General features: G+C 48.5%; 1 protein-coding gene across 5 annotated transcripts in view; it reads right to left on the bottom strand.

Annotated features, from left to right (window-relative positions):
- Nucleotides 1-13,553, bottom strand: part of Evl (Enah/Vasp-like) — a 130,410-nt gene that overhangs the window by 13,664 nt on the left and 103,193 nt on the right. For all 5 annotated transcript variants that reach the window (XM_051151289.1, XM_051151272.1, XM_051151307.1 and 2 more), the window contains exon 4: nt 655-718. In XM_051151289.1, the coding sequence (XP_051007246.1) occupies nt 655-718 (64 nt within the window). The remainder of the gene's footprint in view (nt 1-654; nt 719-13,553) is intronic.

Below are 13,553 nucleotides of genomic sequence, written 5' to 3'. Positions count from 1 at the left end.
GAGTGCAGGTTTGCCTGTTTCTGCCTCCAAAACTCTGGTATTCAAGTGGGTGGTGCCATGTTTAACTTTTTCCTAAAAAAAAAAAAAAAAAAAAAAAAAAAGTACTGACGTTCTAGTTTATTGCCTTGCAAGTACTTTACTGGCTGAGCCACCTTCCCACATCCATGCACTGCCTCCTAGAGAGAGGGGTGTAGATGGGAGAGGACTGGCAAGCTGGGACACACGGAGAAGGGACATCTCAGAGAAACTTGTGTGACCTTCTGGCTGATCTGAGCTACTCACTCAAGTGAGTAATGAGCTCTTCAGGTTGTTTGGAGTCTGTGGCTTCAATAAATGTGGCCCCAGGAGAAATGGAAGACTACATGCCTCCTTCTAGTGCCCCATGAGAGGGCCACCCGGCACTACAGTGTTACTAGGTATGCTTCAGAAGGGGCTTAGGGAAGTATGGGTCTGTTGGCCATGGAGCCGGTATCCTTAGTTTGCAGTGAGCTAGCTCACAGATCCCCGGCATGTAGTAGTGTCCTCTGCTGCCCTTGCTGCCAGTGTGTACCCTTGAGAGTGGTGGCCTGAGCTCTATGTGTCTCTGCCGGCTGAAGCATGCTCCCAGCACTCCTGGGGTGGTCGCAGGCAGGCGTCTGTGGGACATGGGGTTACCTTCTCTGCATGTCCATCTCCTCAGGAGAGGGGCCATTCTGCACCTGACGCTGTGTGGAGGGGCCTGCAGGGAAGAGATGCAGAGTGCAGCCGTCAGTAGAGGGAAGAAAGACCTCAACACATAGCTGTAATGGCACACTCCCCACTCCTCCTGGCCTCAGAGGAGATGCTGCTGGCCTTCTTTTAAAAATGGGCTCTCACACCTGTGCGACACCTGCATACCTTCATCTCTCACTCACCCTCTTTCTTGTTTCCTGAGGCTCCTCCCTCTGAAATATAAATGGAATCCATCTGGTGCTTTCTCAGAAAACTGGGGATAGGGCTTCCTCAAGACCCAGCTATTCCACTCCTTGGGATATACCCAGAAAATGCTCTACCACACAACAGGGACATATGCTCAACCATGTTCATAGCAGCTTTATTCATAATAGCCAAAATCTGGAAACAGCCTAAATGTCCCTCAGTTGAAGAATGGATAAAGAAATTGTGGTACATTTACACTATGGAATACTACTCAGCTATAAAAAACAAAACAAAACAAAACAAAACAAAACAAAAAAAACCCCAAAAAACAGGAAATCCAGAAATTTGTGGACAAATGGAGGAAATTAGAAACGATCATACTGAGTTAACCCAGAAGCAGAAAGACTCACATGGTATACACTCACTTATAATTGGACACTAGCCCAAAAGGCATGTCCCATGAATGTCTTCACTTACCAGGAGATTGGGATAGATGTGAGGACATCCTACTGGGAATCCAAATTCTTAACTGTTGATATCTACCTATTTTTCTTTAAATAGCGCTTGCTGTGTCTGCTTCCTCACTTGCCACTGTCTCCTCAGCCCCACCAGTGTGTTAAGAATCATCACGTCTGATGGGTTCTTTTGAGTGCAGGACTAATGCCTACAGCTGGTGAACCTCAGGCCCCGACTGAACGCGGGGACTACCCATGCATGGGGTAGGCCCCTCCTTGTTTGTACCTGCTGCTCACACTGGGAAGCTGGACCTGGGGTAGAGACAGTGAGGTGCCGCTCTGTTCCCTCTGTTCTGGGACACCATGAAATGAGCTAGGCCATACCTACTTTGGACCTGAAAGAGTAGGATCCCACTGCTGAGCCTCATGTTCACAGGAGGGCTGGTGTGGGGAGCCCGCATCAGCATGCTTTGTATCACATTTAAAGAGAAATCCAGGCTGCAGCTCCCACCTGAGAAAGCTGATTGTTTCCTGAGGGCCAGCGGATCCTGGGGTTTCCCCTCAATTTGAATTTCCAAATTACGTATGAGTAGCAGGTACCACTTTTGGGACAGGTAAGTGGTTACAAGTCCTTCCTGTCTCCTGGGTGTCTGTGCAACTTTACATTCTGAGGCGGGCAGACGAGGCAAGGCTGACACCTGCTGCTAAGGAAGCTTCTGTTCCCTCCCTCCCCACCAACGAGACTCTGGACAGAGGCCCAGCTCCTCTGGGACAGAGCACAGGCTGAGTTTCCAGTTCTCCTCTGTAGGAAAGGCATCTCCTGGCCCACTGAAAAGATGGAACCTGAGATCCCAGGAGTGCCAGAGACAAAGGACCCACACCCGCTCAGTGACACCTGATGTAATTTCTGGCCAGCAAACGACAGCCACCTGGTCTGAGCTAGGCACCCTCCCAAGGCCTCTTGAGTCACTCTCTGCCTCCCTTGCTACCATCTCTCTAGCTGCCTGGTTTTCCTCTTTCTCTTTTGGCTGGAGACTAGGCCCTTCCTTCTGGATGGGTGCTCTTCATGTGGCTATGTAGACAAGTGTCCGTGTAAGAATGGAGTCTGTGACTCTGGGTCTGGCTGAGAGAGTTACCTGATACAAGCCACAAAGGAGTTGGTTAGGAGGACTGCAGCTAGCTCGCAAGACAAATGTCCCCCCAGCCCAGGACTCTAACCCTTCTAGCATGCTAACACTATGCCCAGTCCTGGCCACACAAACACCTCCACATCCACATCTAGAAAGCAATGGAAGCTTCTGGGTCAAGCTCAACAGCAGACAAATGATTGGCCACCACCACCACATTTTTGTTTTTTGAGACAGGGTCTCACTGTATAGCTCTAGCTGGCCTGGAACTTGCTACATAGACCAGACTGGTCTGATACTCCCAGAGATCTGCCTGCCTCTGGCTCCTGAATTCTGGAATTAAAGGTGTGTGCCACCATGCCTGGCCACCTCTACATTTTATGCTGGTGTAACTTCTTGCTTAAAGGTATGAATTTTCCAGTCTTTTCTGCCTAGTCTCTGGCACAACAGCAATTTAGGCTCACGATAGCCGATGGCCACTAGGCTGTTATGCTCAGTCACATCTGTCAGTGGATCTGCCACCCCTGGTACTTCAGCAACAGTCCCTCAACCCTGAGCCCTGGCTCAAGAGCAGACCGTGACACCCTGCTGCATGAAACAGTCTCTCTTGCAGACAGGGAGACTGCTTCCAAAAAGTGAGAAGCCCAGGCCACACAGAGAAAAGAAGTGACCAGCCTATACCATGGGCTTCAGAAACAACATGGCAGAGGAGAGGATCTCTTCTAAATTTTGACAGATGACAGCTAGAGACCGGGTGCCAGTGATTGCCCCATCTTTGGCCCCCCTACCCTCTTCTTACATAGAGGGGCCCTGAGGCCCAGGGATAGGGCAGCACTTTGTTCAAGACTATGCCCATATCAGAGCCAACACATAGCCAGAACCCAGCCTCCGGCCTCAGGCCAGAGTACCTCACCCACAGGCTGAGCCTGCTTAGGTGATCTGCTTAGGCAAGCAATTTTTCTAACCTTTCCTCCCTCTTTCCTAAAAACTCATTAAAGAATGCAACCTTTAAATGAACATTAAACAGAAATACAGTAGCTGCCTACTATATCTTATGGTTTGTCACTTTTGGGGATTCATTTACCCAATTCTCCAATAAGTTGTATTAATTTTCCTTTTATAGTTAGGGAAACTGGGTCTCAACTTGGGAAGGGAGGACATCTTGCCTGGGGTGATCAGGCCTCTATGAATCCAGGCCTCCTGATGCCATTTTATCCTCACACTTCTGCAATGACCTGGATGCAGGGAGAGATGCTCTCCCCAAGATGCAGCACTCAGCCCTCCCACCCCAGCCCCGGCAGTTGGGAGAGAAGAGTCCCAGGAGGAGCAAGAAGGAAAGGGAGGAGCTCCATCACCTACAGGTCACTCTGCAAAGGACGGTGCAGTCACAGTGGCAGAAGCAGAAGCAGTGAAAGGTCCACTCCCTGCTGACCATTACGGGCAGGACTCCTCGGCACAGTCTGCGAGGTGCCTTTCGCATCCTGGCCACTTACCTCCTCTTCCTCAGCTGCCTGGCTGGTGCAGTGGTAACCGATATGCTGTCCTGCGGGCAAGTGGGCTTCACTTTGTTAATCTTTAATGAAGCTTCCCAGCTAACCTATCAGAACCCTCCTGGCTACCTGATTCCAGCATCTCCAGGGGCCCTGAGGGACTGTGCGGACCCCTTGTAGCAGCCTCAGGGTTACCAGGTGTCTGAAGGGCCCTCCCATGCCAGCTCTCCTCTTATCTTGATGGAAGCAGGGTATGAGTGCAGGGAGGGGGACAGGCGAGCAGTCAGATGAATTCCTTACTCCTGTGCTGTTTTGCCTCTGGCTCTTCCTTAGGCCTCTTGGTCTTTTGTCACCATTACATTTGCCTTTTCTCTTAACTCGCTCCTTTCATCCCTGAGTTTTCTCTGCCTTACCAGCTCCAAGGTGTATATAGGACTGACTCCTCAACCCGCCAGCAAGCATTCATCTCTTATACTGCACTGCCACCCTTGCTGTCCCCAGGCAGTAACACTGAACACTCAGCCATGTCTGTGGGTACAGTGACAGTGTCTTCTGTGTGGCAGGCTGTTTGTTCCTGCTCCTGCTGTGCCCTGCTTCACAAGGCCTGGCTCTGTGGTTGTGGTAGTTGTTTCTTCAGGGCGTGACATGAGCACTACCTTCCAGAGCCGAACTGCAGTGATGGCTACAGAACACCCTGCTGGCAGCTATGGCAACGAGACAGGCAAAGCAGCAACGGCCAGGTCCATAGGAATAGTAACTGGAGGGATTACTCCCAGACATCACTCCCTCCTACCCTCTAGCTGCTCCTGCTCCTTAGGGGTTTTGGGGGTAGTTTTAACTGTCAACTTGACTCAACCTAGAATCACTCAGGAAAAAGTATTGCAGAGGTCCAGAAGAGGAGACAGCTAGCTGACAGCAAGCAAGAATGCATTTATTCCCTCTTCCCTCCTGACTGTGGCTGTGATTAGGTGTTGGAGTTCCTGCTTTGATGTCCCTGAAGGGACAGCCTGGAACTCTGTACGCCAAACAAGTCCCCTTGTCCCCTAGGTTGCTTCTGGCCAGGGTGTTTTATCACAGCAAAAATGAAACTAGGACGGGTGCCAACGGCATATAAAGAGGTGGAAATTCGGCTGGCTGGCTGGCAGTTTCTGGAGATGTAGTTGTTCTTGAATCCCCCAATAAACTCACTGGTCTACTATGCTAGGCGGAGCTAGTCAGTACCCTCTATCTGGGGTGAACACATGTTTATGATTTGTGGGAGAAGTAACCAAACAGCAGCTTTTTATACTTCATCACTGCCCTTTACTACTAGGCAGGTGGCTGCGGCAGCTGCTTCCTTCTGGCTGCCTCTTGCTCCACTGTGGGCTTCTCTGAATGGCCTAAGTCAGGGCTTGCTATCAATAGTGTGGACTACTGGTCAACCAACGTCACACCCCAGCACTCCAGGGCAGGGCCTGGTACAGCATACAGTGTGCCCACACTGTAGGTGGGATGCTAAAGGTTACACTATTTACAAGAGATGCCGATTTCCCCACACGGATTGTGGTTTCTCCTGCCTTTGGTCTCTGCCATATCTCTCTTGAACACTGAAAGTGCGTGTGCTCTGGCTTTTCTAGATCTAAGCCTTTTGTATTTTCATGTAGAGAACTTCCAACAGCCTCCTGCTGGCCTCTTTTCAGTCTTGCATCCTTAGACTTGTGTTCATTCACAGGTTGAAGATCAGAAGGCATAGTCCTTCCCTTCATTCCTCGGAGGTGACTTATAGAAACTATAGGAAAGACGTATAGAGATTCCTCAATGGTTCCCAGGGGAAACACCCAGTCTGGCATCTGAGGCCTCTTAAATTCCTGACCCAGCTTCTGTCTCCTCTCATCAGTGACTGTGCTGGCTAGTCTCATTTTAACTGACACAAGTTAGAGTTATCTGAAAGAAGGGAACCTCAGCTGAGAAAAACGCTTCCATAAGATCCAGTTGTAATGCATTTTCTTAATTAGTGGTTAATTGGGGAGGGCCCAGCCCACTCTTCTATAAGGACAGGCTGAGCAAGCCATGGGAAGCAAGTCAGTAAGCAGCACCCCTCCATGGCCTCCTCATCAGCTCCTGCCTGCAAGTTTATTCCCTGTTTGAGTTCCTGTGCTGACTTCAGTGATGAACAGTGATACGGAAGGGTAAAGCCAAACAAACTTTCTTCCCCAACTTGTTTTTTGGTCATGGTGTTTCATCACGGCAACAGGAACCCTAAGACCGTGACCCTACTTGGATTAGGCAGCCTAACCCATGGAAGTCTTCCCTTCTGTAACAGGTGGGCTCCCCAGGTAGCTCTTCATACTAAATACTAGCTCCCCTGTGCTTCCCTGGAGCAGCATGCACATATGTCAGGGTCTTGCCATGTAGCTGGGGTTGGTCTTGAATTCATGCTCTCTTGCTTTGGTTTCCTGAGTCCTGAGCTCCTTCGTCAGGTGGTAGGTTTTCAGGTGTGCACTACCACGCTCAGAAAGAGTATGTATGGATTTTTTCAAAGTTTCATTTTATGCATATGAGTGTTTGCCTGCATTTATGTCTGTGCACCAAGTGCCAGGAAGGTCAGAAGAGGGCCCTGGATCCCTTGGAATTGGAGTTCCACATTGTAAGCCCCCATGTGGGTGCGAGGGATCTTCTGAAAGAGCAGCCAGTACTCTTAACCAGTGAGCCATCTCTCCAGCCTCCTTTCACAACTTTTTAACTGGCAAACTTCCGTCAATCTTTTAAGACCACAGCAGACACTGTGTGAAGGTGTAGGTATGACGTGTCCCCCATCCCCAGTTTCATGTGTTGAAGGTATGGCAGTGCTACCGAGAGGCAGTAGATAAGGGACAAGGTCAGAGCAATAGGTTATTAGGCTGTAGGGCCTAGTTTAAGGATGTGTCAGTGGTGTGGCTCTGCAGAGTAGGTCCATCTTGTCTGTAACACCCTGGTACACCTCTTCCTGGCTGTGTGATGTGAATGTCCTCTCCTCCATGCCCTCCCACAACAATCTGCCTTGGGACAGAACTAAGAATTCTGAAACCAAGGGAGTCAAGCATTCTTTCCTCTTTAAGCTCCTTAAGCACTTTATCACAGTGTCGTGGCAGTTTTGGTTCATATGTAAACATGGTTTTGTTTTAATCCCAGGTGTGGGATGTGGGGGCTGCTGCAGTTTGTCCACAGCTGATAACTGCCTCCTGAGAGGACATGTGATGTCTGTCAGCTGTGGACTGCCTCGTGTGGGGGCGTGGTCTTTGTCAGTGGGGATAAAAGCCAGACCCTAGGAGAGACTAGGGGCTCTGAGAAAGAAGAGGGCTGCGGCTGCTAATGGTTCCCTCTGATGCTCCTGGTTGTGCTGTTTTCGCAGTTGGATGAGAAGAAGGTGGAAACGTCCTGAAACAAAGACTGGACTTGCCCCAAGGAACCCGATGACCCTAAAAAGCAGGAAGCAGTTAAGGACAACTGTGCCCCCTCTCCCCACTAACCTCCTTTCCCTCCTACCTGGCGTTGGGCTGCTAGAAGGGTTTGGGGTGGAGTAGGAAGAAAGACTTAAGGAACCCAAAATAAAAATGGTTAAAAACATGCCAGCAATTGGCACCCATACACGGGGCCCGGGCATACTAAGTGATTTGACATCTAATGCTGTAGAGGCAACTACGGGTTCTGAAGGCATAAAGACACTGTTTCAGGGTGCCAGCAAAATGGCAGCTTCTGTTGCAGGTTTTTTTTTTTCTTGCCTTACACCCAGAGGGGCTTTTCCGGTTCTGCTTTGTTTTCTTCCTGTATTCCATTTTTTTAAAAAATTGGAAGAAAGACTGATGAGATAAGAAAACCGGAAATGTCACTAAATTCTCTAGTTCTGGAAAAGATTTCTGAGTTGGCGCTACAAGACAGTTTACGGGTAGAGATGGAAGCACTTGGGAAGCAAATAACATCATTGACAAACAGGAAAAAAAGTTCAGATTTGGTGGTAACTAAAAACAGGAGTTCTCTGCTCTTGCCGCCCCACCCTGCTCTATGCACCAGGTATTCAGAGCACCTGTGTTCAGAAGGGGGTACAGAAGACCAGGGAGCTGGAGAGGCAGAAAGGGCTTTGGAGGCAGGTGCACCACTAGGGGAATTCTGTAGTGGCACACAGACACCATCAGCTTTCCCAGCCTTTGTGCTGCATATCCTGCTAATGGTGGTGGTGAGGCTCATGATGAGAGGGCATGGCGTCCAGTAGAGATGCTAGATTTAACGCATTTTAAAGAGGCGATTGTTCAGTGTGGAAAGTATTTATCTTTCATTAAACAAACGTTAAGTAACTGAGCTATGCAGCATAGACCATAGACTTATTCCCCAAGACTGGAAGGGATTAGGGTCAGCTGTGTTAGAAGATGGTCAACAGTTACAGCGGTTATCATAATGGAGAAATGAAGCCGTGAAAATAGAACAACAAAATCTAATGAAAGGATAAATGTTGTTAAAAATCAATTGCTTGGTGAAGGGTGCTATACCAGCTTAGGAGAACAAGCCCGGTCTGAAGATGTAATAATTGAACAATGTCACGTTGCAGCCTTAAGAGCTTGGGACATGGTTGAGGGGCCTGGTAAAACAACCACCTTGGTTGAATTACTAAGGTAATTCAAGGCCTGGAGAGGCCTTCACAGAATTCTTAGAGCTTAGATTCATCTCTAGAAAGAGCCATATCAGACAGGCATTGACACTGATCATGGCGTATGAAAATGCAAATAGTGAATGTAAGAGAGCAATTAGATATTAGCACGAGGATCCCATTAGATGAGAGGATGAGAGAGACGGCTAATACTGGCTTTCAGGAGCATCAAACCAACATTATAGGACAAGCCATTGCTAGAGGCCTCAGATATCAAAACACCTGGTGCTTTAATTGTGGTAAATGTGGTCATTTACACAGAAATTCCATTTAACAGGCCCATTAATTCTGGAGAAAACAGTACTCATGGGAGAGAACAAGGAGATTCTGGCTGTGATGGTAATGGTATGCCAAAACTTCCAGGGTATTGTAGCCTATGTGGGAAGGGAAAACATTGGTCTAGGGATTGCCAATCCAAGAAAAATGTAGGAGGGTAATCTCTTACCATCTGGAAACAAAAGGAGAGGCCTGTTAGCTCGAGGCCCCACAGCAAACAACATGAGCAGTCTTTCTTTGGTCAATCAGGAGGTAACAAACTTGCAGAAAGATGGACGCTAGATACTGATGATTTAATGCATGCTACTGAAGGCAGCGCAGCTTTGATCTGGCCTTAGATAAATCTCTTACACTTAACCCCACATGTTGCAGGTAGACGTTGAGTTATTTGGAAAGCAAAAAGCGCCGTTGGTAACGGGAAAACACCTGGTAACAGAGAGTGTCCCACAATTGCCGCCCACCTGACCTTGCTCTGAGCACTTTCAGTGTTAAGTTTCTACAGCCCCTGGGTGTGCTGGGGAGCCAGAAGGAGCAGAAACCCATACAAGGTAAGAGGTCACTTTAAGTAATAAGGTTAATCTTGAACCAACAGTGTTTTCAGAGGAGCAGCCTCGGGTTAAGAGATTAACGCCATTAACGTTCCCAGTAACCACTAAAAGGCTCAGCGCTCAAAATGGCCAATGCATTATGTCTGAGAAATATGGTACCTTCCACCAGAGCAAAAGGGAGCCATTTCTGGCAATACTGGGTTATTGGCAAGTTATAAAAAACAACAAGTAAAAGAAAAGCCATTAAAAAAAAAATGGGGAAATGTTGTAGAAGTTTGGTTTATATGTAAACATGTTTTTATTTTAATCCCAGGTGTGGGATATGGGGGCTGCTCCAGTTTGTCCACAGCTGATAATTGTCTCCTGAGAGGACATGTGATGCCTGTCAGCCGTGAACTACCTATGTGGGGGCGTGGTCTTTGTCAGTGGGGATAAAAGCCAGACCCTAGGAGAGACTAGGGGCTCTGAGAACGAAGAAGGCTGCTGGTAATGGTTCCCTCTGCTGCTTCTGGTTGTGCTGTTTTCGCAGCTGGATGAGAAGAAGGTGGAAAAGTCCTGAAACAAAGACTGGACTTGCCCCAAGGAACCCGACGACCTTAAACAGCAGGAAGCAGTTAAGGACAACTGCACCCCCTCTCCCCACTAACCTCCTTTCCCTGGTGTTGGGGTAGAAGGATTGGGGTGAAGTAGGGTGGAAGAGATTTAAGGAACCCAAAATTAAAATAGTTGGTTAAAAGTACGCCAACATCATAGTGAGGGAAAAGCTTGCCCATGCCCACCTGCCCATTTTCTTTGCCTGTGTTCCAGGCCTTTGCTGTAGGGTCCCACAAGCCCCTGACTTCCTTCCATCACATCCTTGGTGAGCTTGGTGAGTGTGGGACCATTGCTAATTCATCTTGTTATGGAACGCTACAAATCCCAGAATAGAAGTTCCGTAATTCAGATAATACTCTTTCAACTCAAATGACACTGGCTAGATGTGAGGGAACAGGCACAGACACAAACTGCTGCCCAGCTTATACATGGGAGACAAGCCAGGCCACAAGATATCACACACATGAAGAAAAACACAGAATGAGAGAGCTGTGGTAACTTATAACAGGCTGGCTCTCTGGGTGACGCTTAGGCAGAGCTCCCAGCGAAGTAAGGAAATTACCTGTGACCTTAACGATAGTGTGTAGGTCTTGAATCAAGCCCTTGCACTTGTGGAGAATGGCAGGAGGCCAGTGTATCTTGATAAACACGGCAAAGTGGAATGTGGAGAGGAAATTCAGAAAGGCAGCAAGGACCGGGGCACGCATCCCTGCAAAGGCTTGGACTTCATTCAGAGTTAAGATGGATGGCCCTGAGAGCTCTGAATAAGATGTGACCAGGTTGTGCTGGCCTGGAAAGCTCTGCTTGCTGGGTGGGTGTGGTAGGTAGAAGCCCAGTTGTTTTGACTGAACGGATACATGGATGAGTGCTGCAGGGTGAGCACAGGCCTCATGGTCACATCCCGTATCCACACTAGAGGCTGAGGGTTGCACCTCAGGGTCAGGACTGCCTTTCTGTGCCCTGGGGATGGTTATTTACTACAGTATTTGAGTCAGCTCTTCACACACAAGAGTTGAAGTTGGCAAAAGACTACTTTAAAAATTATTATTGGGGCCAGGTGTGGTGGCACACGCCTTTAATCCCAGCACTCAGGAGGCAGAGGCAAGTGAATCTGTGATTTCGAGGCCAACCTGGTCTACAAAGCAAGTCTAGGACAGCAAGGCTACATAGAGAAACCCTGTCTTGAAAAATCAAAAATTTATTGTTGTGGTTTTTGTTTGAGACAAGGATTCATTATGAAATCCAGGTTGGTGTTAAGCTTGAAGCAATCTTCCTGCTCAGTTCTCCAAGTGCTATGATTGCAGGTGTGCATTACCACACTAGGTTTGGTGTTATTCTGTAGGAAAGAGATTATACGTGCTATGAGAGAGAGAAAAAACCCCTACTGCTGTCTTTGCCCATCAAGTGACGTGTTCATAATTAGTCCCTGATGAAGGTGAGTTACCATTAGACAGTGTGCTAGCCAGACAAACAGTCTCTTTGGGAGGCAGTACGATGGGGAGAGACCTGGACCGAGCACTAGTGTGGCACTCAGCAAATTATGGAATGCTATGATCCTTTGCCTAATTCTTCTTCTTTTTTTTGGGGGGGGGGGTTTGGTTTTGTGTAGCCTTGGCTGTCCTGGACTTGCTTTGTAGACCAGGCTGGCCTCAAAGTCACAGTGATCCACCTGCCTTCTGCCTTCTGAGTGTTGGGATTAAAGGTGTATATCACTCTTAAAGTAGAGGCAATAGCTCCTAACATCTCTCTAAGAACCCAGGAGATACTATGAAGACACAGGATAGGAGACTGGAAGATGGCAGTGTGGAAAGGGAGGCTTTCCTTTCTATGAGGAGCTTATTACAATCGCAGAGGCATCCTACCAGCAACGTGAGCTCCAAAGGGGCCAGGGGCCAGGGGCTGCAGGAGCAACACGCTGTGTATGAACAGTGCTTCATTCCTTACAGGCCTTAGGCAAGAGCGAGTCTCACAAGGGAACGGTGTCTACTGCACAATTATCCATCCATCCATTCATTTTATATGGAAGTCAGAGCACACCTTTCAGAAGTTGGTTCTTCCATCTTGTGGGTCCTGGGGACTGAACTATGGATGTCAGGCTTGGCAGCAAGTGCCTTCATCAACTAAGCCATCTCATGAGCCCTGGCATTCACTTTAAAGATAAGGAAAGAAAGACTTGGCATGGGGGATGGGGGCATGGAGAAACAGATTGCTAAGTTTAACAGAGTGTGCAGCAGATGCAGGCAGCTAGGGCACAACAGGGTCCCCTGCTTCCAGTCTGGGCCCCTCGTCAACTGCCTGTGCTGACTACAGGGAGCTCAACGCGCCTGGCTGCTTGGCGTCTCAGAAAGACCGGATCCCCTTCTCACGCTCTGTTGGGTATGTGGTGTTTCAAGACGCCTGAAGCCCCATTAGCATGTTGCTATCAGTGTTAAGGAAGTGACCTTGGTGCTGCAGGAGGAGGCAGCCTATCTCTTCTGGGGTATAAACTATAGATGAGCCAGCAGCACTTTAAAGGAGGAGAAGGCCACAGCAGGACTTCGAGATGTCTAGAGATCAAGGGTCCCCATGAAGGGCACCCTAAAGTCCAGGCAGAGCTTTTTCTCAGACCTTTATGTAAACTCCTAAGTTACCTACCCACTCCCTGCAGAGACCTGTCCCCCTATGCTGTGTCCCCTGGTACACTATCAACACTGTCACGTGAGTGGGTGCTGATGAGAACTACTGCTTTGTGAGGATCTCATGCTGCTGTAGTGATTTTCAGGTGACAAAGAACTTGTACAATGCTTCATGTTGCCCTCACAACAGCCCTGTGAGGTAGGGATGACAACCCATTTCACAGATGGAGAAACAATTCTGGAAAGGGTAAGTGCCTTGCTAGAGGGCTGGAGAACAGATCTGTCCTCTGGGAGGTATGAGGTTTTTGTGACCACAGATAGCACCGGGGTGGCCAGGAATGCTAAACACACAGGCTTGTCCCTTCAAAGGGAGGGATTCGTAACATGCTATCTACCCGGAAGGCTGGAGCAGACGTGCTAATAGCATGGTGACCTGTTTGCTATCTATGTGGCCAAGACCACACCAGCTCCTCCCCCAGCCCTTATCGTGAGCTTGCCAAGCTACAGAACCGATCTTTATGGAAGATGTCACACGTACTTTACAAAGTTCTGATGTAGCTACATCTTAAAGCTTTATTGTATATATAGGATTGAGTTAGTTATCACCAGGGAAATTTATACCAAATTGTGCTGTGCTTAAATATGCCTGAACTAAATTACTCGGGGTCAGACTCTGGAAGTCTGAACCAACACCAGCTATTTAGTCATGTTGGACCAAACTACTTTCTTATCTCCCACAGATTGTTACTCTGTATGTCACGGTGGCCACAGAGACCCGTGCACGGTCCAGGTCCAGATCCAAAGCTCCTTTTGCAGCTCACACATCTCATGACCACAGTCTCAGGCCCTTCACCAGGGCCGCTTCTTGTTTTGGGGTGGTGTGCTTCTTGG

This window comes from Acomys russatus, chromosome 1 (assembly GCF_903995435.1).
Source record: "Acomys russatus chromosome 1, mAcoRus1.1, whole genome shotgun sequence".
NCBI lineage: Eukaryota > Metazoa > Chordata > Mammalia > Rodentia > Muridae > Acomys > Acomys russatus.
This window is presented reverse-complemented; position numbering and strand designations above follow the sequence as displayed.